The 26,808-nt window shown below is 40.7% G+C and overlaps 1 protein-coding gene across 1 annotated transcript in view; it reads right to left on the bottom strand.

Moving 5' to 3' along the window:
• Positions 1 to 26,808, bottom strand: part of ddc (dopa decarboxylase) — a 92,453-nt gene that overhangs the window by 17,329 nt on the left and 48,316 nt on the right. The window contains exons 8-11 of the mRNA XM_034175275.1: positions 21,682 to 21,748; positions 19,226 to 19,320; positions 12,101 to 12,168; positions 5,821 to 5,897 (exon numbers count right to left, since the gene is read on the bottom strand). Of these exons, the coding sequence (XP_034031166.1) occupies positions 5,821 to 5,897; positions 12,101 to 12,168; positions 19,226 to 19,320; positions 21,682 to 21,748 (307 nt within the window). The remainder of the gene's footprint in view (positions 1 to 5,820; positions 5,898 to 12,100; positions 12,169 to 19,225; positions 19,321 to 21,681; positions 21,749 to 26,808) is intronic.

The raw sequence follows: 26,808 nt of genomic DNA, 5'->3' as shown, positions 1-26,808 counted from the left end.
GTGATGGCTTTTTAAGTAATGGTTTAATTACTGCCACCTTAAAAGCCTGTGGTACATAGCCAACTAACAAAGATAGATCGATCATATTTAAGATCGAAGCATTAAATAATGGTAGGGCTTCCTTGAGCAGCCTGGTAGGAATGGGGTCTAATAAACATGTTGATGGTTTGGATGAAGTAACTAATGAAAATAACTCAGACAGAACAATCGGAGAGAAAGAGTCTAACCAAATACCAGCATCACTGAAAGCAGCCAAAGATAACGATACGTCTTTGGGATGGTTATGAGTAATTTTTTCTCTAATAGTTAAAATTTTGTTAGCAAAGAAAGTCATGAAGTCATTACTAGTTAAAGTTAATGGAATACTCAGCTCAATAGAGCTCTGACTCTTTGTCAGCCTGGCTACAGTGCTGAAAAGAAACCTGGGGTTGTTCTTATTTTCTTCAATTAGTGATGAGTAGAACGATGTCCTAGCTTTACGGAGGGCTTTTTTATAGAGCAACAGACTCTTTTTCCAGGCTAAGTGAAGATCTTCTAAATTAGTGAGACGCCATTTCCTCTCCAACTGGCAGTCAGGCACTTCTGATTTAAAGCTCTCTTTTTTAGAGGAGCTACAGCATCCAAAGTTGTCTTCAATGAGGATGTAAAACTATTGACGAGATACTCTATCTCACTTACAGAGTTTAGGTAGCTACTCTGCACTGTGTTGGTATATGGCATTAGAGAACATAAAGAAGGAATCATATCCTTAAACCTAGTTACAGCGCTTTCTGAAAGACTTCTAGTGTAATGAAACTTATTCCCCACTGCTGGGTAGTCCATCAGAGTAAATGTAAATGTTATTAAGAAATGATCAGACAGAAGGGAGTTTTCAGGGAATACTGTTAAGTCTTCTATTTCCATACCATAAGTCAGAACAAGATCTAAGATATGATTAAAGTGGTGGGTGGACTCATTTACTTTTTGAGCAAAGCCAATAGAGTCTAATAATAGATTAAATGCAGTGTTGAGGCTGTCATTCTCAGCATCTGTGTGGATGTTAAAATCGCCCACTATAATTATCTTATCTGAGCTAAGCACTAAGTCAGACAAAAGGTCTGAAAATTCACAGAGAAACTCACAGTAACGACCAGGTGGATGATAGATAATAACAAATAAAACTGGTTTTTGGGACTTCCAATTTGGATGGACAAGACTAAGAGTCAAGCTTTCAAATGAATTAAAGCTCTGTCTGGGTTTTTGATTAATTAATAAGCTGGAATGGAAGATTGCTGCTAATCCTCCGCCCCGGCCCGTGCTACGAGCATTCTGACAGTTAGTGTGACTCGGGGGTGTTGACTCATTTAAACTAACATATTCATCCTGCTGTAACCAGGTTTCTGTAAGGCAGAATTACAAGATACAATACCGCAGTGAGAGCCAACCACCAGTCTATAAGAGACAAAGCTGTCTGCAAGATTTTGTTGCTTATTATTATTATTATTATTATTACTGTCTTCTTAATGTCTTCAGTATGACAGATTATTTTATTATTATTATTTTATTTGTAAAATAAATGTTTTTCATGGTAAAATATTTGAATGCTAGGCTGAAATTTAGTGGTTGAGTTTATAGTTATGAATTACTGGTAAATGAACCAAAGGGTAACTGACAAATGTGAAAATAACCAACAGCCTAATTAAAAAAAAAACATTAGATTAATCAATGAATTGAATTTCAAAGTAATTCTTACCATAGTTGTTGCCCTAGTGCAAGGACAGACATGTACATTATCAATACAGGTTTTTCCAGTGTATTTCTTAACTGTTAATGATTATTTAATCATTTGTTTACTCATTATTAATTTGCAATCGCTTCCACTTTTGGCAGATACAGTGTTCTCTGTCCTTCAGTGACATCACACCCAGTGATTATGAGCAGATGGTGAACAAAAAAAAAAGAAATCTAGTACCACAGTGTCATTGTGCTTTGCAAACTTTGGCCTCTGTTGTTTGTTCATTTTGGGTTGTGTTCTGTTTCATGACATTGTGCAGGTGTTAGTGAGATGGTGTCCACTCCCTGTTCCTGTCTGATCACAGTCATTCAACACAGACCCTGTTATTGTGAGAGACGTCAGTGGCTGCAGATTGCTCATCTGGCCTGACTGGAAGCTGCAGATAACCACTAATTAGATTGAAGGGCCCAGATTGTTTGTGCAGAGGCTTTTATAAAGTGTCTCATGTGGTGGTGGGAAGCTGTTTGTCTTTACTTGTCTGTCAGATGGTGCTGATCTGAGCGCAGGTGAGATAAGAAGATACACATCAGACATGTGCACAAGAGAAACGCATTAACGTGTGTGATTACACTACACAGAATGGAAACTGTACTAAAAGTCACGTAAATTGATGACGTCATTAATATAAAATGTCTGGTGTAGTATTGTTTTGTGTGTGTGTGTGTGTGTGTGTGTGTGTGTGTGTGTGTGTGTGTGTGTGTGTGTGTGTGTGTGTGTGTGTGTGTGTGTGTGTGTGTGTGTGTGTGTGTGTGTGCACTCCTGCTCCTGCGTTCATGTCCGTGTGTTGTTGTCAGTGGTGGGCACAGATAACCAAAAAATGAACTTCAATAACAGATAATCAGATAACTGAAAAGTTACCTTTGATAAGGATAAAACAATAAACAACCCAAAAATGTATTGGAAGTTACAGATAACCGATAAATTCCAGTATTGTCTCTATATTTGCAACTACTAACAAACTGAATTTCAGTTTTAACACCACGGTTGCTTCTGGCAGCATCAAAAGCAACAACAGACCCAAACAATGAGCCCACACTATGTCTTTAAACATCTTGCCCCCTGCTGGAAGCTCTTGTTTACTACAAGGCTTCCAGCACAGAAACAAACTCAGACCAGTCATAAAAACCCAGCTCTCTACCCAACCACAATGCTCCAGTCAGGCGGTGGTCTTGAAAAATAAAGTAGTGCTAACTTATGGTTTTGATTTATAAATAACATTAATACTGATAGAATAACTCCATTAATGTCAATTCTGTCATTTGTACAAAGTTAAAATATAACATATATCTTTTAATGTTGAATAATGCACTAATTCTGAGGTTTTGTAACAAACACAGACAGATCGCAAAGGATTCTGGGTAAAATGTGCCTCTGCTAAACACTGATTGGTTCAGTCACTCATTATGTAAACCAACACATTAATGTGACATGTGTCGTGTGTTGGTGTTTACAGATAAATGTGCTTTTGTAAAATATTCCTTTTTTTTTTTGTAAAAACAGGCATTTTTATGGAGCACTGGAAGTGTCATCGCAAAATGTTTTGCATGTGGAGAGAAAGTGCGCTCATTTTACTATATTGTGCGCACGTTTTATGATGTTGTGCGCATGTTTTATTATATTGTAAAACGTGCACTCAAAATTGTCTTGACACATAAATGTTGGCTATTCGCCCTATTGACGTTTCAAATCCCGCAAAAGCTCAGCGAGTTCGCCGCGCTGCAAGATCTCAGTAACATTGAGAACTGCATTGAGACGCTCTGATCACACTGCACTAACCGCTGCACACAGACAACACCATTAACATCGCAACATAAAACTATTTTTATATTGTGCCTAAAACTCTCATGAATATATTCTCTGGGTTTATAGACGTTGTTATTGTGTTTATTTTATGTAAACATGCGAGACTCACAGGCTGTCTCTCTGTTATTTTCAATGGGAGCTGCTGTGAGCTACAATCGCTTCCTGACCATGTCGTTCTGGAGGAAAGTGAAGTTTGCTCTTTAACATCTTGATTATTCTTCTTTACAACACTGTTTGTCCTCTTTGTTCCAGACTAATATATATAATATGTCTGAAATTTGGTTTGCATTTATTAAAGTCCACGCAGAATAAACGTAACAGACACGGATTGTTATAATTGTTTTAGCAAGTTTTCAGGGTATCATGCAGTCTCTTATTAATGTGACGAAAAGCATAAAAAATACATTTTTGTAGTATAATATTCATTTACAACTGTCATCGTGTTGATTCTCTATATTGTTTGACTGCAGCGTCTCTGGCACGGAAGGGACTATGCGATACGTCAATAGGGCGAATGAACACTACTGGCCAGTAGATGGCAGTAGAGACCTTGAAAACTTGGGGAGGGGACCAGTTCTCCTTTGCCTGCAGAGGATAGAACGGTTTCTTCTTAAAACAGCTCTTCTTTGTTTTGCAGAGGGTAGAACTACACATCAGCTGCGAAACATTTAACAGGTAAGTGCTCAACTGATTTTAAGTTTTATAAATATTTGTAGCTGTTTAGCTTTATTTACCACGTTATCGATCGCAACATAATTAGTCCAATAATGGTTTTTAAATTTATCTAAAAAGATAATCAGATAATGAAAACATTGTCTTTAATAATTATCGGTTATCGGATTATTGGAACTGTGCCCACCACTGGTTGTGGTCAGTATCTTGTCCCCTGTTGTCTGTCATCCAGGTGTGTGTCCTCTTTGTGAGTCATCCTCTGTCTTGGTCTCGGGTCTGTTTCTCCACTGTCTGTGTTTTGTCTCCCTTGTTCCGAGTTCTGTTATTTTTCCCCTGTGGCCTCCTGGTTTGTACCCTGTTCTTAGTTGAGTTCCACATTGAGTTTGTGATTGTGTTTCTTGATTAAGTTTTTTGGTTAGTGTCCAGTTCTTTTTGTAGTTTGATTATTGTTTGTCCCCTTTAATATGTTCATGTTGTTTTTTTCTACTGTAGCACTTTTATTCTACGCTGCGCTCCATGTTGTCTGTTTTCTGTTTGAGTTCTTGACTTTGGCTTTGGTTTTTGTACTTTTTTATTTGATTGCCTCTTTCTATGTGTTAGTTCTTCTTGTGAGTTTTCTCTTATGTTACACTTCTTACACCTTTGAGTTCCATGATTGTTTTTACTTTTGTGTACTTGGATTTATATTTTGGTTCTGTGGTTTTTGACTTCTTTCTTGAGGTTTAATTATTATGTATTTCCTTTACTCACCTTCCAAACTGATGTTTGTTTTGCCACCTTACTGTTTTCTTTTGACATTTTGACTTTTGTACACACCTGTCTTTCATTTACTAATTTCTTTTGCATTTAAGTCACACCTCAGTTCCTGTTTGTTTGCTAGTTGTTTCACATTTCTTCCTGCTTCCTGTGAGTATTAAGAGTTCGACTTTGCTACAGTGTTATTCCAAGTGTTTCCTTATGACTCAGTTTAGACTCTGGTGTGTTTTTGGACCTTTCTCCCCACACCTCACTTTTTGTCACTGTTTGGAGTTTTTGGTTGTTCTTTGGACAATAAATCATCTGGGTTTTTTTGCACTTGCCACCTGCTTCTTGCTGGCTTCATTTTGGGATTCTATCAGACATTGTATAAAAATCCAACAATTATAGCATTAAAAAACTGATCAAATCATGTAATCAGTAAAAGTGAAGTGAATGTTGAGAACACACATGTTCATCATCTAGGACAAAGCTAAGGGGGGTGTATTAGCTAAATTGGGTCACTGTACTGTAAGACAGCTTTACCTGGCTTATAAGGTTTATACACACACACACACACACACACACACACACACACACACACTATTGGTTCATTCATGTTTGTGATTCTGCTTATGTGGATTAGTCTGCTCAGTGTCGCTGTTCTTTTAAACAAGATGTCACAGTTATTGTGGAAGTAGAAATAATTTTTGCAGTCATCTCGTAAACGCCACCAGGACTGTTTAACATTTGATTAGATGATACTGTACAGCAACGGTTCACCTGACTAGATTCAAACAATAATCCCCACAGGCCAAATGAACAAGAACTTTCACCTGACTCTTGATTTTCATGTCTCAGGTAAACTGGATTCACCTTGAAGGCTCCAATAATGTCAGCTCTTTTCTTCACCCTGTTTGCATGAGGGGAAAAAAGGTTATGATTAAAGAAAAAAAATGTACCTGGTGGCTTAAATATTTTTTTTCTACAGATATATTTCTATACATATAAATTCTAATTGATTCATATTGGAAAATGTGCAAAATTTAATCTTATTTTTGATGCATTTACAATGTACAATGAAAATTACTGTATTTAAATGAAAGCTGACTTGAGAGTAAGTGTTTATCATTTAAATGCATTCTTGGCTGCAGAGGTTTACGTGGATTTGTGTGACTAGCAAATCCTTAATCCTATTCAATGGTCTCTCATTTTTACCTGAAGCCAAAATATGGCCAACGGGTATTGCAAAGCCTTTGTGTCTGTCTGTCCGTCTGTCTGTGCTGAGCATAAGTCCAGTCCTATTATTGCCAGGGTCTTCAAATTCACAGGGAACATTCTTGGGACACAGACCTTGGACAAGTTCAAAGATGACTAACCTTGACCTATTTTAAGAGGTCAAAAGGTCACATATTGTTTCCTATTTTTATGCTCATACAGTCGAGGGTATTTTAGCATTGCGTTATATTTAAACTAATTTACTAAGATCCCACATAATGAGTGGTAAATTGCTTAGGTTGTTCATTATTGCATGTTGGGTTGGTGATTACTGCAAGAGTAGCTGTACACATGACAGCACATGACAGTGGGTGGTGATGTCACACAGACAGCAGCATGTACGAGGTCTGGTAGAAAAGTATCCGACAAAAAGAATACAAAAAATACAAAAAGAATGTGCCTTAAAAATGGTTTGTCACAGGAGGTGTGCAGTGTTTGGCACAGGTCCACATTCAGCAAGGAAATTCTACAGTAACAGAATTACACTGCCAGCAAAACGTGACTATATTTTAGCTTATTATTTCAAATTCACTTTGATTGTAATTCTGTTAACATGCAAATGCCAAGCACCACTTGCCTTAAACTGTGTGCTTAAGGTGATGATCTTCAAATGCTCTTTTCCTCTTCATTGTGATATAATTGCAGAGGATGTGATATAGAAGGAGAACCATTTATGTATGTTTTATATTTAGGTAGCTGCTACATTTAGGTATCTTTAGGTAACAGATGGTCCGGTCGTTAGCTGGTAAGTTTTCAATCTGTGTGTTTTTTCTGATGCTGTATGTTCATGGAGTGTGTTCATGTCTGAATTGGGTTTTCTAATTGTGTTTTTAGCTTTTTGGTTTGTAACAAATGGGATACGCGTTTCGGACAGATTGTCATGGTAAGCGGTCAGATATGGGAGAATATCGGACCGGAAATCAGCCAATCAGAGTGTGCGTAGCATCGCAGCCAGATAATAATAACTATTATTACTTCTATTATGTCATTTGATTTTTTTAAATGGACCACAATGGAAATAAATCTTTTCACTTTCTTGCGTCATCCATGTATTTACAATTATATTATGTACTAAGCATGTATGCTTTTTATATATAGATGATTTACTGCCCCCTGCTGGAATGGCATGAGTCCAGAATGTATTTATCACATTCTTAAGTGTTTTTTGCTAATATGCATAGTTTCTCAAAAAAAATATTAGTCCTATCAACATTCCGTTTTGGCAGCGTTCATCTTTGACCCAAAATACATAAGCATAGAAAACAGCAAATGTCAGCTCTCCCCAGTTTGTCTGTGATCGAAGCCATACACATGCATGCACACAGAGGCCACTTTGCTATTATAATGTTTATTTCTCACTAACTTGTACAAAATATATGGGAAACAGATTTATACATAAATGCAGCTGTTTTTGGTTTGTGTTCTGCCATTTTGGATTATTTTGTTCAAGTGAACAGCCCAATTGATGTCATGCTGCATCTTCACTCGAATTAGCACTCACCATGTCGCATTGTACAGCATTTGTATAGAATAGACTTCTGGTAGATATTGGCCCCGCCCTGCTGGCAGCTGAGTGACATGTTGTTTCTTGCCACAGCAAAGCCCACTCTGATTAAAAATGAATGGCAAGTCATTGCATTGCCTCTGTCACTTGTTGCTCATGTGACCATAGGGGAAACTATTTGGATTCTGTATTACCACTTTATGAAACAGAATATGAGTCTGCTTTTACTGGGGCCTTCAACATGATTGTGGAGGGTGAAGATTTTTAAATGCAGACATTTTCTTTAGAGACACAACAAGCCCTCAGTCACATAACTGTTTTTGTTTTGTTTCAATTTTGAAATAAAAACTGTGTTCAGATGTAGCTCAAACTTGTTGCTAGGCCCTTGTTTTTCTATGGTGTCCAAAAAACAGGTGGTTTTCTTCCATCTTGCAGGTGGAAAAGTGGTTGAAACAGCTGCTGACAGACTGGTTGAAACAAAGCAGTATGGCAAATGCACTTAAGTAAAAAAAAAAAGTACCTAGCTGAAAATATGTTTCAAGTACAAGTAGGAAGTGATCATTAACGGTGGCCAGCACCCACATTTCTAACCCTGCAATTATCATTTATAAAATTGATTTTGCCATTTGTGAATCAATTCCAAATTGTCCACCATCCGCATCACAATGCATCTAAGAATCAACAAACACCCCCCCCCATCAATCTCTCTGTAGTAATGTGGTTCCAGCAGGAGAACTGCTATTGCATGTTGTAATCCATATTTCTTGTGTTGGTCCAGAAAGATGCAAATGAAACCAAAAATAAAACTCAAACATACTTATCACATTTAAGCAAAGACACTGTTTTCCCACTTAAAGAACAATACGAATGATGTAAATTAAGTCCATGACATATTCAGTGACTTAGAAATGTTCATGTGTCTTGATGTGTCTCAAGAAAACTGGCTGCAAAAGTGATCATTTGTATTAACAGTAATCAAGATATATAGTTTTTCCAGTTACTTATGGGCTCTTAAAATGTAGGGACTGTCTTTTAAAATGTTTGTAATTCCTAAATGGCTGATAGTTTTGTTAAACCTCTTAAATTAATGCTGAAGGTCTCCGCGACAAGCAGATCATGATTGTTGAGGGAGGTGATGGTCTAGTGGTCAAAGCCCAGCCTGACTGGAAAATCACTAAGGGCCCTTGGGCAAGAGCTTTAATCCCCTATTGCTCCCGGTGTGTAGTGAGCACCTTGTATGGCAGCACCCTGACATCGGCGTGAATGTGAGGCATTACTGTAAAGCGCTTTGAGCGTCTGATGCAGATGGAAAAGTGCTATATAAATGCAGGCCATTTATTTCAGTTCAACTTCATAGTAGGGGTGCATAGAGACAAAAGAGCAGAATATATCACTATCCAAATACTTGCATACTGTATATACAGGGTACCCCCCCCCCCCCAAAAAAAAACAGAATCCATAAAAACTGTAATAAATCCTACAAAGGGAAAACTGTTCCAGTCGTCTTCCCCAACATGTCTTGTTCAATCAAGGAAAAGAACTTCTATCTGGAGGTCTATTTTGCCAACAAATCATACTATTTGGTGCATAATTTTGAATGAACATGACTTCTATGCAAAGCGACCAAGATAACTGAAACTTTGGGGAATGATCGTACACAGACTGAAGTTTAAGTCCAGCAAATTTCAAGAGAATTGTAGGATTTATACCTTTGTAGGATTTATTACAATTTTTATGGGTTCTGGTTTGTTTGTTTGTTTGTTTTTGGTCACCCTGTATGACTGTATATTCAGTAACATATTTGATTCATGGTGGGTATTCTTCATTTAAGTTGGCACATTTAAATTTCAAGCAGGATAGAGACAGTTTGTGTGTCACAGGTGATGGAAAGTGAGTTTGTGTATCTTGTCTCTTCCCCTAATGCCTGTCTTTGTGATTACTTCCACTCTGGCACTTTGTTTTTGTGCACACTGTTTGAATTTGTTTGCTGCTGACAGCAGCTGCAGGTGGGATCTATTTTTACTGTCAAAATGAGGGAGGTGTTGATATACACTGTTTGTGTTAGAAAGATTCATTGTCATTTTGTGAGCTCATGAATCAAAAATTGGGTTCCTTCTGACAAACATAGATGGTTCTCCGTCCTAAATATAGCCTGCATAATTGTAAATTTTTACAGGTCATTGTGTCAGTTCATGTATCCACACAAAATAACATGGAACAACGATTTGGGACATACCTACAATCTGAGCGGATGTGGAAGAACCCCATAGCGCCATGTGGTCTCATATTCTCTAAATTAACACTATATCTATTTTTGTCAACCGGACCTAGAAATCTTGGTTGTTTAAACTGGAAAAGCAAATTGTTACAATTAATTGTACTCATGGCCCCAACACTGGGATCTGTGAATTCAGTTGACTTGCTCAAAAAGCAACTGAAGACAAATCTTTTTAAACTTGAGTTCGACTAGCGCTCTATTACTTCTATTTTCTTTTAACTGCTGTTTATTGATATTTTCATTTTTATTCTGGTTGGTTTTTTGTTTTATTTTGTTGTGAAGCAAATTGTGATTTTTATCTTGAAAGATGCTATATAAATGTAATTTATTTTTATTAGTAGTAGAAGTATATTTCCATTTGGACTAGTTTAATAAATTATAAAGTTTAATTAATTCTCTCTGAGCATCCTCAAATAATTCTTAGTGTTCATGAGTACCATTGAGTTCCCACTTAGATGTAGTATTTTAACACTGAGACAAACAGACATCTTTTTTTTTTTAAGTGGGTTTCTTCTAAATGTGTATTATGCAACAAATACAACCCCTGGCAAAAATTATGGAATCACCGGCCTCAGAGGATGTTCATTCAGTTGTTTAATTTTGTAGAAAAAAAGCAGATCACAGACATGACACAAAACTAAAGTCATTTCAAATGGCAACTTTCTGGCTTTAAGAAACACTATAAGAAATCAAGAAAAAAAGATTGTGGCAGTCAGTAACGGTTACTTTTTTAGACCAAGCAGAGGAAAAAAATATGGACTCACTCAGTTCTGAGGAAAAAATTATGGAATCACCCTGTAAATTTTCATCCCCAAAACTAACACCTGCATCAAATCAGATCTGCTCATTGACATTGACCCTATGCCATGACATTGACCCTATGTGTCTTTTTGCAAGGAATGTTTTTGCAGTTTTTGCTCTATGGCAAGATGCATTATCATCTTGAAAAATGATTTCATCATCCCCAAACATCCTTTCAATTGTCCAAAATATCAACATAAACTTGTGCATTTATTGATGATGTAATGACAGCCATCTCCCCAGTGCCTTTACCTGACATGCAGCCCCATATCATCAATGACTGTGGAAATTTACATGTTCTCTTCAGGCAGTCATCTTTATAAATCTCATTGGAAAGGCACCAAACAAAAGTTCCAGCATCATTACCTTGCCCAATGCAGATTCGAGATTCATCACTGAATATGACTTTCATCCAGTCATCCACAGTCCACAGTTGCTTTTCCTTAGCCCATTGTAACCTTGTTTTTTTCTGTTTAGGTGTTAATGATACCTTTCGTTTAGCTTTTCTGTATGTAAATCCCATTTCCTTTAGGCAGTTTCTTACAGTTCGGTCACAGACGTTGACTCCAGTTTCCTCCCATTCCTTCCTCATTTGTTTTGTTGTACATTTTTCGATTTTTGAGACATATTGCTTTAAGTTTTCTGTCTTGACGCTTTGATGTCTTCCTTGGTCTACCAGTATGTTTGCCTTTAACAACCTTCCCATGTTGTTTGTATTTGGTCCAGAGTTTAGACACAGCTGACTGTGAACAACCAACATCTTTTGCAACATTGCGTGATGTTCTCTCTTTATTATTATCAAACTCTTTTAAGAGTTTGATAATCCTCTCCTTTGTTTCAATTGACATCTCTCGTGTTGGAGCCATGATTCATGTCAGTCCACTTGGTGCAACAGCTATCCAAGGTGTGTTCACTCCTTTTTAGATGCAGACTAACGAGCAGATCTGATATGATGCAGGTGTTAGTTTTGGGGATGAAAATTTACAGGGTGATTCCATAATTTTTTCCTCAGAATTGAGTGATTCCATATTTTTTTCCTCTGCTTGGTCTAAAAAGTAACCGTTACTGACTGCCACAATCTTTTTTTCTTGATTTCTTATAGTGTTTCTTAAAGCCAGAAAGTTGCCATTTGAAATGACTTTAGTTTTGTGTCATGTCTGTGATCTGCTTTTTTTCTACAAAATTAAACAACTGAATGAACATCCTCCGAGGCCGGTGATTCCATAATTTTTGCCAGGGGTTGTATATAACCTACCACATTGTGGAGCAGTCAAAGTTGACTAAAAGCCATTTGTGTGGGTTGAAGTTGAACGAGTCTGCAAACTTCAAAAGAAAAACAAATAAAGTCAGCAATGAAGTCATCAGTACTGTTAAAAGCACACATGCTATTAAAGAATTCACACAAAATTAAGAGATTTGCAGAAAGCAAATGGAAAAAATGACAAAACAACAATTTAATACAGTACATTTGGGTGCTTCATGGCAACCTTTTCACGAGCAGGACAATCTTGAATAAAGGAGGCACAATATATTTGAAATGCAAATGAGGATCATCCAGTCACTAGTGTGCATGGTGCACAAAAAATAACCCTTTGCCTCAGTTTATCCAAGCCAGACAGAATTTCCCAGATCTGTTCTAATCTTTTTCTTATCATTTTATGTAATATCCTTTTCTTTAGCTCCACAAATGCAATAACACAACACAGGGAGACAATAAGAGACAGACTCCTGGCTGACAGCTGTCATGTGGACCGATTCAAAGCAGCTGTTTGCCTGCTCACTGGCCTCTGATAACCTAGCAACACGGCCTCAATCAGGTCTGCACTCTAATACAAAAACACTGTTTTCCTTCTGCATATTCTTGTTTGAATCATTTTCAGTGTGTGCCTGTGTGTTTGTGCACATTAGCGTGCTGGTTTTTGTCATATCCCAGTTTTGATCATAAGTGTGTTATGTGTGGTCATGGAAAAATGGTATTTCTGGTTCTTAAGCCCACCTGTTTATATACTGTATTTACTACTTAGTAGTTTTGGACAAAGGTAGTGTCACATAGACACAGATGGAGGTATGAACAGTTCATTTTTGCAGGAAAGCCTCGGCCTGTGGTGTGTACCAAAATGACTTTGATACATGTATATACCTAATGATAATAATAATACACTCAAAAAATTGGATGAACTCAATTCAGTTATGTGCAGGATTTCCATCTAATAAATATATGTAGCCCCAACATCTTGAGTTGTGGCTACATATATTTATTAGATGGAAATCCAATCCAGTGAGTCTGTTTTTTGCGTGCACCTTCTAAAAATGAGCAAGATGGACAAATAAACATACATTCGCCAACATACTGGACGTTATTGGAAACAATGCAATACAACACATGAGTACATTTGATTTTCTTTTTTCTTCATATTTTTTGAAGTAGCTGTTTAATTTGAGCTTCTTTTTTTGAATTGTATTGTACTTTTATATTGGTGTCTATTGTTTTATTTTTGCAGTTTATTTTATTTAGTGCATTTCTTCCTGGGAAACCCATTATAAATAGGTACTAATGAGTCGATTATCCACCCCAGGACAGGTTTGATCCAGAGACTGAAGTGAAAACTTCATGTTTACCAACAAAGCTATCACCTCCCACCTATCCTGGATTCCAAAAAGCTGTTAAGGTACAGCTAAAGCTGCCTCAAGAAGAGACAGCTGCTATTACTACTACTACTATGCTACTGTTACTTGCAAGAATTAAGAGGTTAAATATATATAATATATAATATATATATATATATATATATATATATATATATATATATATATTATAATTATATGTGTGTGTATATGTATTTACAATCAATCAATCAATCAATTTTATTTATATAGCGCCAAATCACAACAAACAGTTGCCCCAAGGCGCTTTATATTGTAAGGCAAGGCCATACAATAATTACGGAAAAACCCCAACGGTCAAAACGACCCCCTGTGAGCAAGCACTTGGCAACAGTGGGAAGGAAAAACTCCCTTTTAACAGGAAGAAACCTCCAGCAGAACCAGGCTCAGGGAGGGGCAGTCTTCTGCTGGGACTGGTTGGGGCTGGTTCAGGGTCACCTGATCCAGCCCTAACTATAAGCTTTAGCAAAAAGGAAAGTTTTAAGCCTAATCTTAAAAGTGGAGAGGGTGTCTGTCTCCCTGATCTGAATTGGGAGCTGGTTCCACAAGAGAGGAGCCTGAAAGCTGAAGGCTCTGCCTCCCATTCTACTCTTACAAACCCTAGGAACTACAAGTAAGCCTGCAGTCTTAGAGCGAAGTGCTCTATTGGGGTGATATGGTACTATGAGGTCCCTAAGATAAGATGGGACCTGATTATTCAAAACCTTATAAGTAAGAAGAAGAATTTTAAATTCTATTCTAGAATTAACAGGAAGCCAATGAAGAGAGGCCAATATGGGTGAGATATGCTCTCTCCTTCTAGTCCCCGTTAGTACTCTAGCTGCAGCATTTTGAATTAACTGAAGGCTTTTCAGGGAACTTTTAGGACAACCTGATAATATTGAATTACAATAGTCCAGCCTAGAGGAAATAAATACATGAATTAGTTTTTCAGCATCACTCTGAGACAAGACCTTTCTAATTTTAGAGATATTGCGTAAATGCAAAAAAAGCAGTCCTACATATTTGTTTAATATGCGCATTGAATGACATATCCTGATCAAAAATGACTCCAAGATTTCTCACAGTATTACTAGAGGTCAGGGTAATGCCATCTAGAGTAAGGATCTGGTTAGACACCATGTTTCTAAGATTTGTGGGGCCAAGTACAATAACTTCAGTTTTATCTGAGTTTAAAAGCAGGAAATTAGAGGTCATCCATGTCTTTATGTCTGTAAGACAATCCTGCAGTTTAGCTAATTGGTGTGTGTCCTCTGGCTTCATGGATAGATAAAGCTGGGTATCATTTGCGTAACAATGAAAATTTAAGCAATGCCGTCTAATAATACTGACTAAGGTCCTAGCACAGAACCTTGTGGAACTCCATAATTAACCTTAGTCTGTGAAGAAGATTCCCCATTTACATGAACAAATTGTAATCTATTAGATAAATATGATTCAAACCACTGCAGCACAGTGCCTTTAATACCTATGGCATGCTTTAATCTCTGTAATAACATTTTATGGTCAACAGTATCAAAAGCAGCACTGAGGTCTAACAGAACAAGCACAGAGATGAGTCCAGTGTCTGAGGCCATAAGAAGATCATTTGTAACCTTCACTAATGCTGTTTCTGTACTATGATGAATTCTAAAACCTGACTGAAACTCTTCCAATAGACCAATCCTCTGCAGATGATCAGTTAGCTGTTTTACAACTATCCTTTCAAGAATTTTTGAGAGAAAAGGAAGGTTGGAGATTGGCCTATAATTAGCTAAGATAGCTGGGTCAAGTGATGGCTTTTTAAGTAATGGTTTAATTACTGCCACCTTAAAAGCCTGTGGTACATAGCCAACTAATAAAGATAGATTGATCATATTTAAGATCGAAGCATTAAATAATGGTAGGGCTTCCTTGAGCAGCCTGGTAGGAATGGGGTCTAATAGAAATGTTGATGGTTTGGATGAAGTAACTAATGAAAATAACTCAGAACAATAGGGGAGAAAGAGTCTAACCAAATACCGGCATCACTGAAAGCAGCCAAAGATAACGATACGTCTTTGGGATGTTATGAGTAATTTTTTCTCTAATAGTTAAAATTTTATTAGCAAAGAAAGTCATGAAGTCATTACTAGTTAAAGTTAAAGGAATACTCGGCTCAACAGAGCTCTGACTCTTTGTCAGCCTGGCTACAGTGCTGAAAAGAAACTTGGGGTTGTTCTTATTTTCTTCAATTAGTGATGAGTAGTAAGATGTCCTAGCTTTACGGAGGGCTTTTTTATAGAGCAACAGACTTTTTCCAGGCTAAGTGAAGATCTTCTAAATTAGTGAGACGCCATTTCCTCTCCAACTTACGGGTTATCTGCTTTAAGCTGCGAGTTTGTGAGTTATACCACGGAGTCAGGCACTTCTGATTTAAAGCTCTCTTTTTCAGAGGAGCTACAGCATCCAAAGTTGTCTTCAATGAGGATGTAAAACTACTGACGAGATACTCTATCTCACTTACAGAGTTTAGGTAGCTACTCTGCACTGTGTTGGTATATGGCATTAGAGAACATAAAGAAGGAATCATATCCTTAAACCTAGTTACAGCGCTTTCTGAAAGACTTCTAGTGTAATGAAACTTATTCCCCACTGCTGGGTAGTCCATCAGAGTAAATGTAAATGTTATTAAGAAATGATCAGACAGAAGGGAGTTTTCAGGGAATACTGTTAAGTCTTCAATTTCCATACCATAAGTCAGAACAAGATCTAAGATATGATTAAAGTGGTGGGTGGACTCATTTACATTTTGAGCAAAGCCAATTGAGTCTAATAATAGATTAAATGCAGTGTTGAGGCTGTCATTCTCAGCATCTGTGTGGATGTTAAAATCGCCCATTATAATTATCTTATCTGAGCTAAGCACAAAGTCAGACAAAAGGTCTGAAAATTCACAGAGAAACTCACAGTAACGACCAGGTGGACGATAGATAATAACAAATAAAACTGGTTTTTGGGACTTCCAATTTGGATGGACAAGACTAAGAGTCAAGCTTTCAAATGAATTAAAGCTCTGTCTGGGTTTTTGATTAATTAATAAGCTGGAATGGAAGATTGCTGCTAATCCTCCACCTCGGCCCGTGCTACGAGCGTTCTGGCAGTTAGTGTGACTCGGGGGTGTTGACTCATTTAAACTAACATATTCATCCTGCTGTAACCAGGTTTCTGTAAGGCAAAATAAATCAATATGTTGATCAATTATTATATCATTTACTAACAGGGACTTAGAAGAGAGAGACCTAATGTTTAATAGACCACATTTAACTGTTTTAGTCTGTGGTGCAGTTGAAGGTGCTATATTTTTTCTTTTTGAATTTTTATGCTTAAATAGATTTTTGCTGGTTATTGGTGGTCTGGGAGCAGGCACCGTCTCTACGAGGATGGGGTAATGAGGGGATGGCAGGGGGAGAGAAGCTGCAGAGAGGTGTGTAAGACTACAACTCTGCTTCCTGGTCCCAACCCTGGATAGTCACGGTTTGGAGGATTTAAGAAAATTGGCCAGATTTCTAGAAATGAGAGCTGCTCCATCCAAAGTGGGATGGATGCTGTCTCTCCTAACAAGACCAGGTTTTCCCCAGAAGCTTTGCCAATTATCTATGAAGCCCACCTCATTTTTTGGACACTACTCAGACAGCCAGCAATTCAAGGAGAACATGCGGCTAAACATGTCACTCCCGGTCCGATTGGGGAGGGGCCCAGAGAAAACTACAGAGTCCGACATTGTTTTTGCAAAGTTACACACCGATTCAATGTTAATTTTAGTGACCTCCGATTGGCGTAACCGGGTGTCATTACTGCCGACGTGAATTACAATCTTACCAAATTTACGCTTAGCCTTAGCCAGCAGTTTCAAATTTCCTTCAATGTCGCCTGCTCTGACCCCCGGAAGACAACTGACTATGGTTGCTGGTGTCGCTAACTTCACATTTCTCAAAACAGAGTCGCCAATAACCAGAGTTTGATCCTCGGTGGGTGTGTCGTCGAGTGGGGAAAAACGGTTAGAAATGTGAACGGGTTGGCGGTGTACACGGGGCTTCTGTTTAGAACTACGCTTCCTCCTCACAGTCACCCAGTCGGCCTGCTTTCCCAGCTGCTCGGGATCTGCCAGAGGGAAACTAACGGCGGCTAAGCTACCTTGGTCCGCACCGACTACAGGGGCCTGGCTAGCTGTAGAATTTTCCACGGTGCGGAGCCGAGTCTCCAATTCGCCCAGCCTGGCCTCCAAAGCTACAAATAAGCTACACTTATTACAAGTACCATTACTGCTAAAGGAGGCCGAGGAATAACTAAACATTTCACACCCAGAGCAGAAAAGTGCAGGAGAGACAGAAGAAGCCGCCATGCTAAACCGGCTAAGAGCTAGTAGCTGCGCTAAGCTAGCGGATTCCTAAAAACACACAAAGTGAATAATGTGTAAATAATTTAGAGGTGATTCAGCAGAGGGAGTGCTTTAGTTAAGGCACGTCAAGATTACACTGTGAAACAAATCGTTATCTAGGTAACTAGATCAATCTAACTGCGCAGATTAAACAGCTAACAGATACAGCAAAACACTGCTGTGCTCCAGAACAGGAAGTGATACAATACCGCAGTGAGAGCCAACCACCAGTAGCACATACAGTTGTCTCCTGGTATATTGTTGTTGTTATTAGTATGAATGGATATATATACACACACACACAGTTTTTTAAATTTCAATTTATTTTCGTTTATATAGCGCAACAGAGTTGCCTCAAAGCACTACACACAAGTAAGGTCTAGCCTTAGTAACCCGCAGACAGTTGTCTCCTTGTATATTGTTGTTGTTATGAATGTGTGTGTGTGTGTGTGTGTGTGTGTGTGTGTGTGTGTGTGTGTGTGTGTGTGTGTGTGTGTGTATATATATATATATATATATATATATATATATATACACACACACACACATCAGACCTTGGAAAATATGATCATTCTGCAACCAAGTCATAATAGGTGTCTATTATGACTTGAGTCTTGACTCTTCTGGTGTAGATACTGTAAATGATCGATGAAGATTTTCTTTAAAAATTTTAATATATTAAAACTATTTTAAGATATAAAATAGCAAGTATGGCCTTTGTGCTGAATTATGCTGCTGCTGCTAATGATTAGTAAGAGAAAAGTTGAAAAAGCAGTTTGTCTTTTACAATCAAGCTGTCTTTCTCTCCCCCACCAACATTGTTTGAACTTGTGTGTCCAATAAACAGTGATATATAAAGGTCCACTGCTGCCTCAGGAAATTACTCTGTCCTTATCACTGTGCCTGCACAGCTCGCAGAGCAACAGCTGCCTCAAAGGCCAGATTGATGCTCCTTCGTCTTGTGCTGATTGTTCGACCGCTCTCTCGTGCACGCTTCCTCTTTGACATTAATGTTATGCCACTTTAAAGTAGAAATAAGGCAGCTGGATCTAATCTGTGTACACTTTCTGTTTCCTTCCATTGATGTTCTGAGATATATTTCACAAGCAATTAAACAGAAACAGAGAGTTGTCATGCACTTCCAGAATGCATCTGTGCACGTGCATATATCACTCACTATACTACATTAATGCATTAATTAATTTTTTAGTTTATTTATTCTTTTAAATTGAAATGTCCACAACTTCCTGATCAGGACGTGAAAACTTTGATGTCCATTCACACAATAAAGATGAAGGCAGCTGTACTTTTACACACCTTAACACCGTTCAGCAAAGGCCGATATTCAGGGCAAATAAAAGCACTCCCAGCATACGCTGCATCAATGTGCATCCACATTTCTTCCTTATTACCTGGGGGAATACAGTAAATTACAGGTTAAGAATATATCTGTGAAAGAATTTGCCTATTTAGAACAATTACCCATTATTGAATTGAAATGATTAGAATTTTGCTTGACTAATGAGGAAAAATTATTACATTTTATGGAAAAATACATTTTTGACAGAAACTCTGTGTTTGAAGAGTGTTTGCAGAAAGTCACTGTAACATTTGCTGTGCTGTGTATCATGGCTGCATCGCCTGCTCCACATTTTTTATATACTCGCAGAAATAACTAAATACTGGCCATAGGTGCTGTCTATTATTATTATTGTTATTTATATTTTTGTTTTAAAACAATGGTTACTATCATCATCTTTGAACATCTAATCTGCTGAAGCAAGTTGAAGAAAATATCATGTTCACTAAAACCCAACACGCAGCGGGCGATCTGAATGTCACGTCACCCATGTGAGCTCTGTTCCACATGAAGCGTTGTCTGTTCTGCGGCACACTGTCCACAAGACATGCATCTCGGGCAGAACACGCGTGACTGCAGTATTGGAGGAGCACGGCGTACACACACACACACACACGGTGTTGGGTGGCATCTCTGCACCACACGGAGGCAAAACTGAGTAAATTTTAAATTATTTTATTTATTTTTTTCTTTGTGGATCATGGGATGATTTCATCGCGTGCACACAGAATCACCTGTTGTCTGTGAGAACTGAGATGTTAATGAATGAGGCGCGCAGTGACTCTTTCAACTTGGAAAGGAGAGGAATTAAGCTCCGAACGCAGCGCCACAGGCATTCAACAAATGGATTACACCTGTAGCGGACCAAGACGGTCTCGCATTGTCCTGGACAGCCACACCAGGGGCTGAGACTCACCAACCTGATGGACCTTCTCCACAGCTGAAACCGTGATCTGATGAAGAGAACTGTGGCGCAACGTCCCGAAGTCACAGAGAAACTTTTTTCAGCCACAACAAGGAATTAAAGTCTTTTCAGATGTTGTTTTCCAAACTCAGGAGGCTGTATGTGGATTATTTTTCTTCAGGATCATGTGAAGACAGGTAACAAACAGGTAACACTTTTTGTTTACTCTGTGTGTGAATTTACTCCACATGACGACTGCGGCTTCCATCCAATCAATGGACAGCATTGATGGACATATTTCAACTTGTGAGTGAATTACATGAAAGCCTGTAAAAGTCCATAAATTTGACCACATCATTGTTTAAGCTGAGTCTTCAAAACGTATGAAAAAGTAGCGGCTTATAGTCTGGAAATTATAGTGTGTGTGTCTGTGACAATCCCCCATTGAGAGGTTGACCTCACGCTGCTGTAAAGGGGTACTGGGTGTCGTAGTATCGGAGAGGTTTTGCAAGTAAATGAATACGGGATTGGGCCGATACCCAATACTGGTATCAGGATCGGTGCATCCCTAATATAAAACAAAATTACCAATGAAATGTATATTTTTAAGTACAAAATGTGAACCTTGTAAAACAACAGGTAATTTATTAACTTCAACATAACAAGACAACCTGAGATTGACTGGTATCCTGTCCAGGGAGTAGTCCCCTGTGTTGTGCCCTATGACTGCTGGTATAGGCTGCAACGCCCCATGACCCTTGATTGGAGTAAGCGGGTATAGAAAATGAATGAATGAATAACAAGGCAAGTTAAAGCTGAGCATTCCATGCTGGAAGTAACTGAAGCGTTCCTGTTTAAATCACACTCCTAATTCACAAAAGGATGGTTTTATTCACATACTGACAGAGCACTTTAGTCTTAACCCCTATTTGGCCCAGTTTTTCCCCCACTTTACAGCATTAAAACGTATAAGGCTACTTGTTTTGTTTTTTTTATTATTATTATTATTATTGCTTGCTCAGTGGCCATAGTGTAGAACAGCAAAGTGTCTGAGGAGGAGGTAATAGCTAACCTCCTGTGTATAGGGATTCAAAGTCCATGAGTCCAAAGTAGGCTGCTGTAACTCTGCAAAGTCACTGACAGCACTCTTCAGAAATAAAATGCGGACTTTAAATGCTTTGTGGTAAAGAATTTCAGATTGCCGTCAATGACTCTCACCATACAAGATATTTTCCATCTATCCAGAACACCAACAGCATTCTGGCTTCAGAGTAACACATTGCAGTTGCACATCAAGTCTGCATGCAAAAAAGGCAACTTCATTTCAGTTGAACTATGTAAAAAGTCATAAAGCTAACTTATTGAACACGTCAATATTGCTCAGGTTTTCAGCAGAAATTATTTTACCCCATATAGTATGTTGCAAAAGTGGGAGAGATTAAATGAATTTAACATTTGGGTTTCGTTGTTTTTCTTGTGTAGAATTAAATCAAGCATGCATCGACTCACATATGGGTCCCAACTCAATGAGGTGATCGAAAGCACACGATGGAGTGGTGCCAAGAGTTGCGCAAAACTAAAACACACAAATATGCAAATCATGACATTTATGACAGATTGTTGTTATTTTAAAAAAAAATAGATGTGGTATGTCATGATGCTGTTTGGAATCTTTTCATGTTAATGCACAAAGAATCTGCTTCTTTTGTTAATCATATCACTGGAATGGTGGTGATAAAACTAATCGTGGTGATTGACATCTGCAGTGAGTGGCTCCCTATGTGCAGTCAGGTCCACCAGTATTTTGGCACTGGCCCTTGTGTGTGGACGGTGCATCCAGAAAGTATTCACCGAGCTTCTGTCAGGGTTTGAAATTGTGTCTGGTTTTCCGTTTTATTTTTTGGTCTGTTTTGTTCTTTCTTTTTTGGTTCATTGCTTTTCTGTGTGTTTATTCTCTTGCTGGGTTTTTCTGCTTGGGTCTGTCTGTCTCTGTCTCTCTTGTCTGTCCCTGTGTTCTTGGTGGTGGATGACTCTCTTTCTCTCTCTGGCCACACCCTGGTTCTGGTGCTTTCCACGCACACCTGTTCCTGATTTGCTGCTCATCACCTGGGTTATGAGGTTGACTGGGTGCAATAGTTCCTCGCCAGATTGATGCACCTTGTGCCTTCTCACCAGCACTGTTTTTCGTGTTCCATAGTCCTGCCTGCCTCATTGTGTACCTGACCTCCTGCCTGTTTGAACGACCATGCCTTAGCCTGATGATTTTTGTACTGCTGTGTTTTTTTGGACTGCCTCCTTGTGTACCAACCTCTGCTATCCACACTAGTAAAGCCTTTTACTAATCAGAGCTGTTCGAGCCTCGCATTTGTGTCCAACAGTTTTTGACCAAACTGCCTGTCAGCTTCACTTCTTCCACATTCTGTTATGTTACAGCCTTATTACAAAATGGATGAAATAAATTTTTTTCCCTCAAAATTCAAAACACAATACCCCAAAATAACAATGTGAAAAGTTTTTTTTTTTTTTTAGATTTTTGAAAATTTGTTTAAAAAAGTAAGACACCTCATGTACAGAAGTATTCACAGCCTTTGCTATGAAGCTCAAAATTTAGCTCAGGTGCATCCTGTTTCCACTGATCATCCTTGAGATGTTTCTACAGCTTAAGTGGAGTCCACCTGGGGTAAATTCAGCTGATTGGACATGATTTGGAAAGACATACACCTGTCTACATATAAGGTCCCACAGTTGACAGTGCATGTCAGAGCACAAACCAAGTATGAAGTCAAAGAAATTGTCTGTAGACCTCTGAGACAGGATTGCCTCGAGGTTCAAATCTGGGGAAGGGTACAGAAACATTTCTGTTGCTTTGAAGGTCCCAATGAGCACAGTGGCCTCTATCATCTGTAAATGGAGAAAGTTCAGATCCAACAGGACCCTTCCCAGAGCTGACTGCCTGTCTAAACTGAGCGATTGGGAGAGAAGGACCTTAGTCAGGGAGGTGCCCAAGAACCCGATGGTCACTCTGTCAGAACTGTGGAGAGAGGAGAACCTTCCAGAAGGACAACCATCTCTGCAGCAATCCACCAATCAGGCCTGTATGGTAGAGTGGCCAGACAGAAACCACTCCTTAGTAAAAGGCACACGGCCGCTCAGCTGGAGTTTGCCAAAAGGCACCTGAAGGACTCTCAGACCATGAGAAACAAAATTCTATGGTCTGATGAGACAAAGATTGAACTCTTTGGTGTGAATGCCAGGCATCATGTTTGGAGAAAACCAGGCACCATGCCTACAGTGAAGCATGGTGGTATGCTGTGGGGATGTTTGTCAGCAGCAGAAAATGCGAGACAAGTCAGGATTGAGGGAAAGATGAATGCAGAAATGTACAGAGACATCCTGGATGAAAACCTGCTCCAGAGCACTCTTGACCTCAGACTGGGGCGACGGTTCATCTTTCAGCAGGACAATGAACCAAAGCACACAGCCAAGATATCAAAGGAGTGGCTTCAGGACAACTCTGTAGATGTCCTTGAGTGGTCCAGCCAGAGCCCAGACCTGAATCCAATCAAACATCTCAAAATTGCTGTGCACCAACGCTCACCATCCAACCTGATGATGCTTAAGAGGTGCTGCAAACAGAAAAGGCCAAAATTGCCCAACAAAGGTGTGCCAAGCTTGTGGCATCATATTCAAGAAGGCTTGAGGCTGTAATTGCTGCCAAAGGTGCATCTCCAAAGTATTGAGCAAAGGGTGTGAATACTTATGTACAGGTGATTGCTTAGTTTTTATTTTAATAAATTTGCAAAAATTAAAAACCCCTCTAGCTGCCACCTTATCGTGGTGGGGGAGTTTGTGTACCCGGATGATCCTAGGAGCTATGTTGTCAGGGCTTTGTGCTTTGTAGGGTCTCCCAAGGCAAACAGGTCCTAGGTGACGGGTCAGACTAAGGGCAGTTCAGAACCTCCATGACCAGTAAAAAATCAAGGACGAGACATCGCCTGGTATGGTGGAGCCGGGGCCCCAAGGCCTGGGGTTGGGGCTCGCGTGCAAGCGCCTGGTGGTCGGGCCTTAGCCCATGGGGCCCGAAAGAGCGACGTGGGCCCACCCTCCTATGGGTTCACCACATGCAGAGGGGGCCATGGGGGTCGGGTGCAGAGAGGATTGGGTGGCAGTCAAGGGCGGGTGGCCCGGCGGCCCGGTCCATGCTCACAGCCCCTGGCTGGTGGGACGTGGAATGTCACCTCACTGGGGGGGAAGGAGCCTGAGCTTGTGCGGGAGGTTGAGAGATACCGACTAGAGATAGTCGGGCTCAACTCCACGCACAGCTTGGGCTCTGGTACCCAACTCCTGGAGAGGGGCTGAATGCTTCATTTTTCTGGCGTTGCCCACGGGGAGAGGAAGAGAGCTGGGGTCGCATTGCTTATTGCTCACCAGCTCAGTCGCCATGTGTTGGCTTTCACTCCGGTGAACGAGAGGGTCGTGTCCCTACGCCTTCAGGTCAGGGACAGGTCTCTCACCGTTGTCTCGGCCTACGGGCCGAGCAGCAGTGCAGAGTACCCGATGTTCCTGGAAGTCCCTGGGGGGGTACTAGATAGCGTTCCGACTGGGGACTCCATGGTTCTCCTGGGGGATTTCATCGCCCACGTGGGCGGCGACAGTGAGACCTGGAGGGGGGTGATCGGGAAGCACGGCCCTCCCAAGCTGAAACCCGAGTGGTGTTCAGTTGTTGGACTACTGTGCTAGTCACAGTTTGTCCATCACAACACAATGTCGAGCACAAGGGTGTCCATAAGTGCATGTGGCACCAGGACAACCCTGAGCCGGAGGTCGATGATCGACTTGTAGTCGTATCATCTAACCTTCGGCACGTGTCTCGGACACTCGAGTGAAGAAAGGGGCAGAGCTGTCGATCCGATCACCACCTGGTGGTGAGTTGGATCGCTGGGAGGGGGAGGACGCCGGTCAGACCTGGCAGGCCCAAACGTATCATGAGGGTCTGTTGGGAACAACTAGCGGAACCCTCTGTCAGCGAGGTCTTCAACTCCCACCTCCAGGAGAGTCTTCTCCTAGATATCCGGGGAGGTTGGAGACATGGAGTCAGAGTGGACCATGTTCTCCACCTCCATTGTCGATGCGGCCACTCGTAGCTGTGGTCGCAAGGTCTCTGGTGCCTGTCGCGGCGGCAATGCCCGAACCCGGTGGTGGACACCGGAAGTAAGGGATGCCGTCAAGCTGAGAAGGAGTCCTACTTATCTTTGTTGGTAGGTGGGACCCCAGAGGCAGCTGACAGGTACTTGCAGGCCAAGCCACAGCCCGTGCGGTCGCCACAGGTTAAAAACTCTGGTCTGGGAGGAGTTCGGGGAGGCCATGGAAGGAGGGAACTATCGGTCGGCCTGAAGAGATTCTGGCAAACCGTCCAATGCCTCAGGAGGCGGAAGCAGCTCTCCACCAGCACTGTTTACGGTGCGGGTGGGGAGCTGTTGACCCTGACTGGGGATGTTGTCTGGCGGTGGAAGGAGTACTTCGAGGATCTCCTCAATCCCATCATCACATCTTCCGCAGAGGAAGCAGAGACTGGAGACTCATCGGAGGCGGACTCATCCATTACCCAGGCCGAAGTCACCGAGGTGGTTAGAAAGCTCCTCAGTGGCAAGGCTCCTGGGGTGGATGAAATACGTCCTGAGTACCTTAAGTCTCTGGATGCTGTGGGACTGTCTTGGCTGACACGCCTCTGCAACATCGTGTGGCGATCGGGGACAGTGCCTCTGGATTGGCAGACCGGGGTGGTGGTCCCTTTGTTTAAGAAGGGGGACCGGAGGGTGTGTTCCAGCTATAGGGGGATGACACTCCTCAGCCTCCCCGGTAAGGTCTATTCCAGAGTACTGGAGAGGAGACTTTGACCGATGGTCGAACCTCGGATTCAGGAGGAGCAGTGTGGTTTTCGTCCTGGTCGCGGCACACTGGACCAGCTCTACATGCTCCATCGGGTGCTCGAGGGTTCATGGGAGTTCGCCCAACCAGTCCACATGTGTTTTGTGGATCTGGAGAAGGCGTTCGACCGTGTCCCTCGGGGCACCCTGTGGGGAGTGCTCCGGGAGTACGGGGTCCGGGGTCCTTTGCTAAGGGCTATCCGGTCCCTGTACGACCACAGCAGGAGCTTGGTTCGCATTGCCAGTAGTAAGTCAAACCTGTTTTCAGTGCATGTTGGCCTCCACCAGGGCTGCCCTTTGTCACCGGTTCTGTTCATTATTTTTATGGACAGAATTTCTAGGTGCAGCCAGGGTGTAGAGGGGTCTGGTTTGGAACCACAGAATCTTGTCTCTGCTGTTTGAGGACGATGTGGTTCTGTTGGCTTCGTCAAATCAGGACCTTCAGCGTGCACTGGGGCAGTTTGCAGCCGAGTGTGAAGCGTCTGGGATGAAAATAAGCACCTCCAAATCCGAGGCCATTGTTCTCGACTGGAAAAAGGTGCTTTGCCCTCTTCAGGTCGGTGGAGTGTGCTTGCCTCAAGTGGAGGAGTTTAAGTATCTCGGGGTCTTGTTCACGAGTGAGGGACAGATGGAGCGTGAGATCGATAGACGGATCAGTGCAGCATCTGCAGTGATGTGGTCGCTGTATGGGACCGTCGTGGTGAAGAGA

This window comes from Thalassophryne amazonica, chromosome 7, assembly GCF_902500255.1.
Source record: "Thalassophryne amazonica chromosome 7, fThaAma1.1, whole genome shotgun sequence".
Classification (NCBI taxonomy): Eukaryota; Metazoa; Chordata; class Actinopteri; order Batrachoidiformes; family Batrachoididae; genus Thalassophryne; species Thalassophryne amazonica.
Note: the sequence above shows the minus strand (reverse complement) of the source record. Positions and strands in the feature narration are given on the sequence as shown.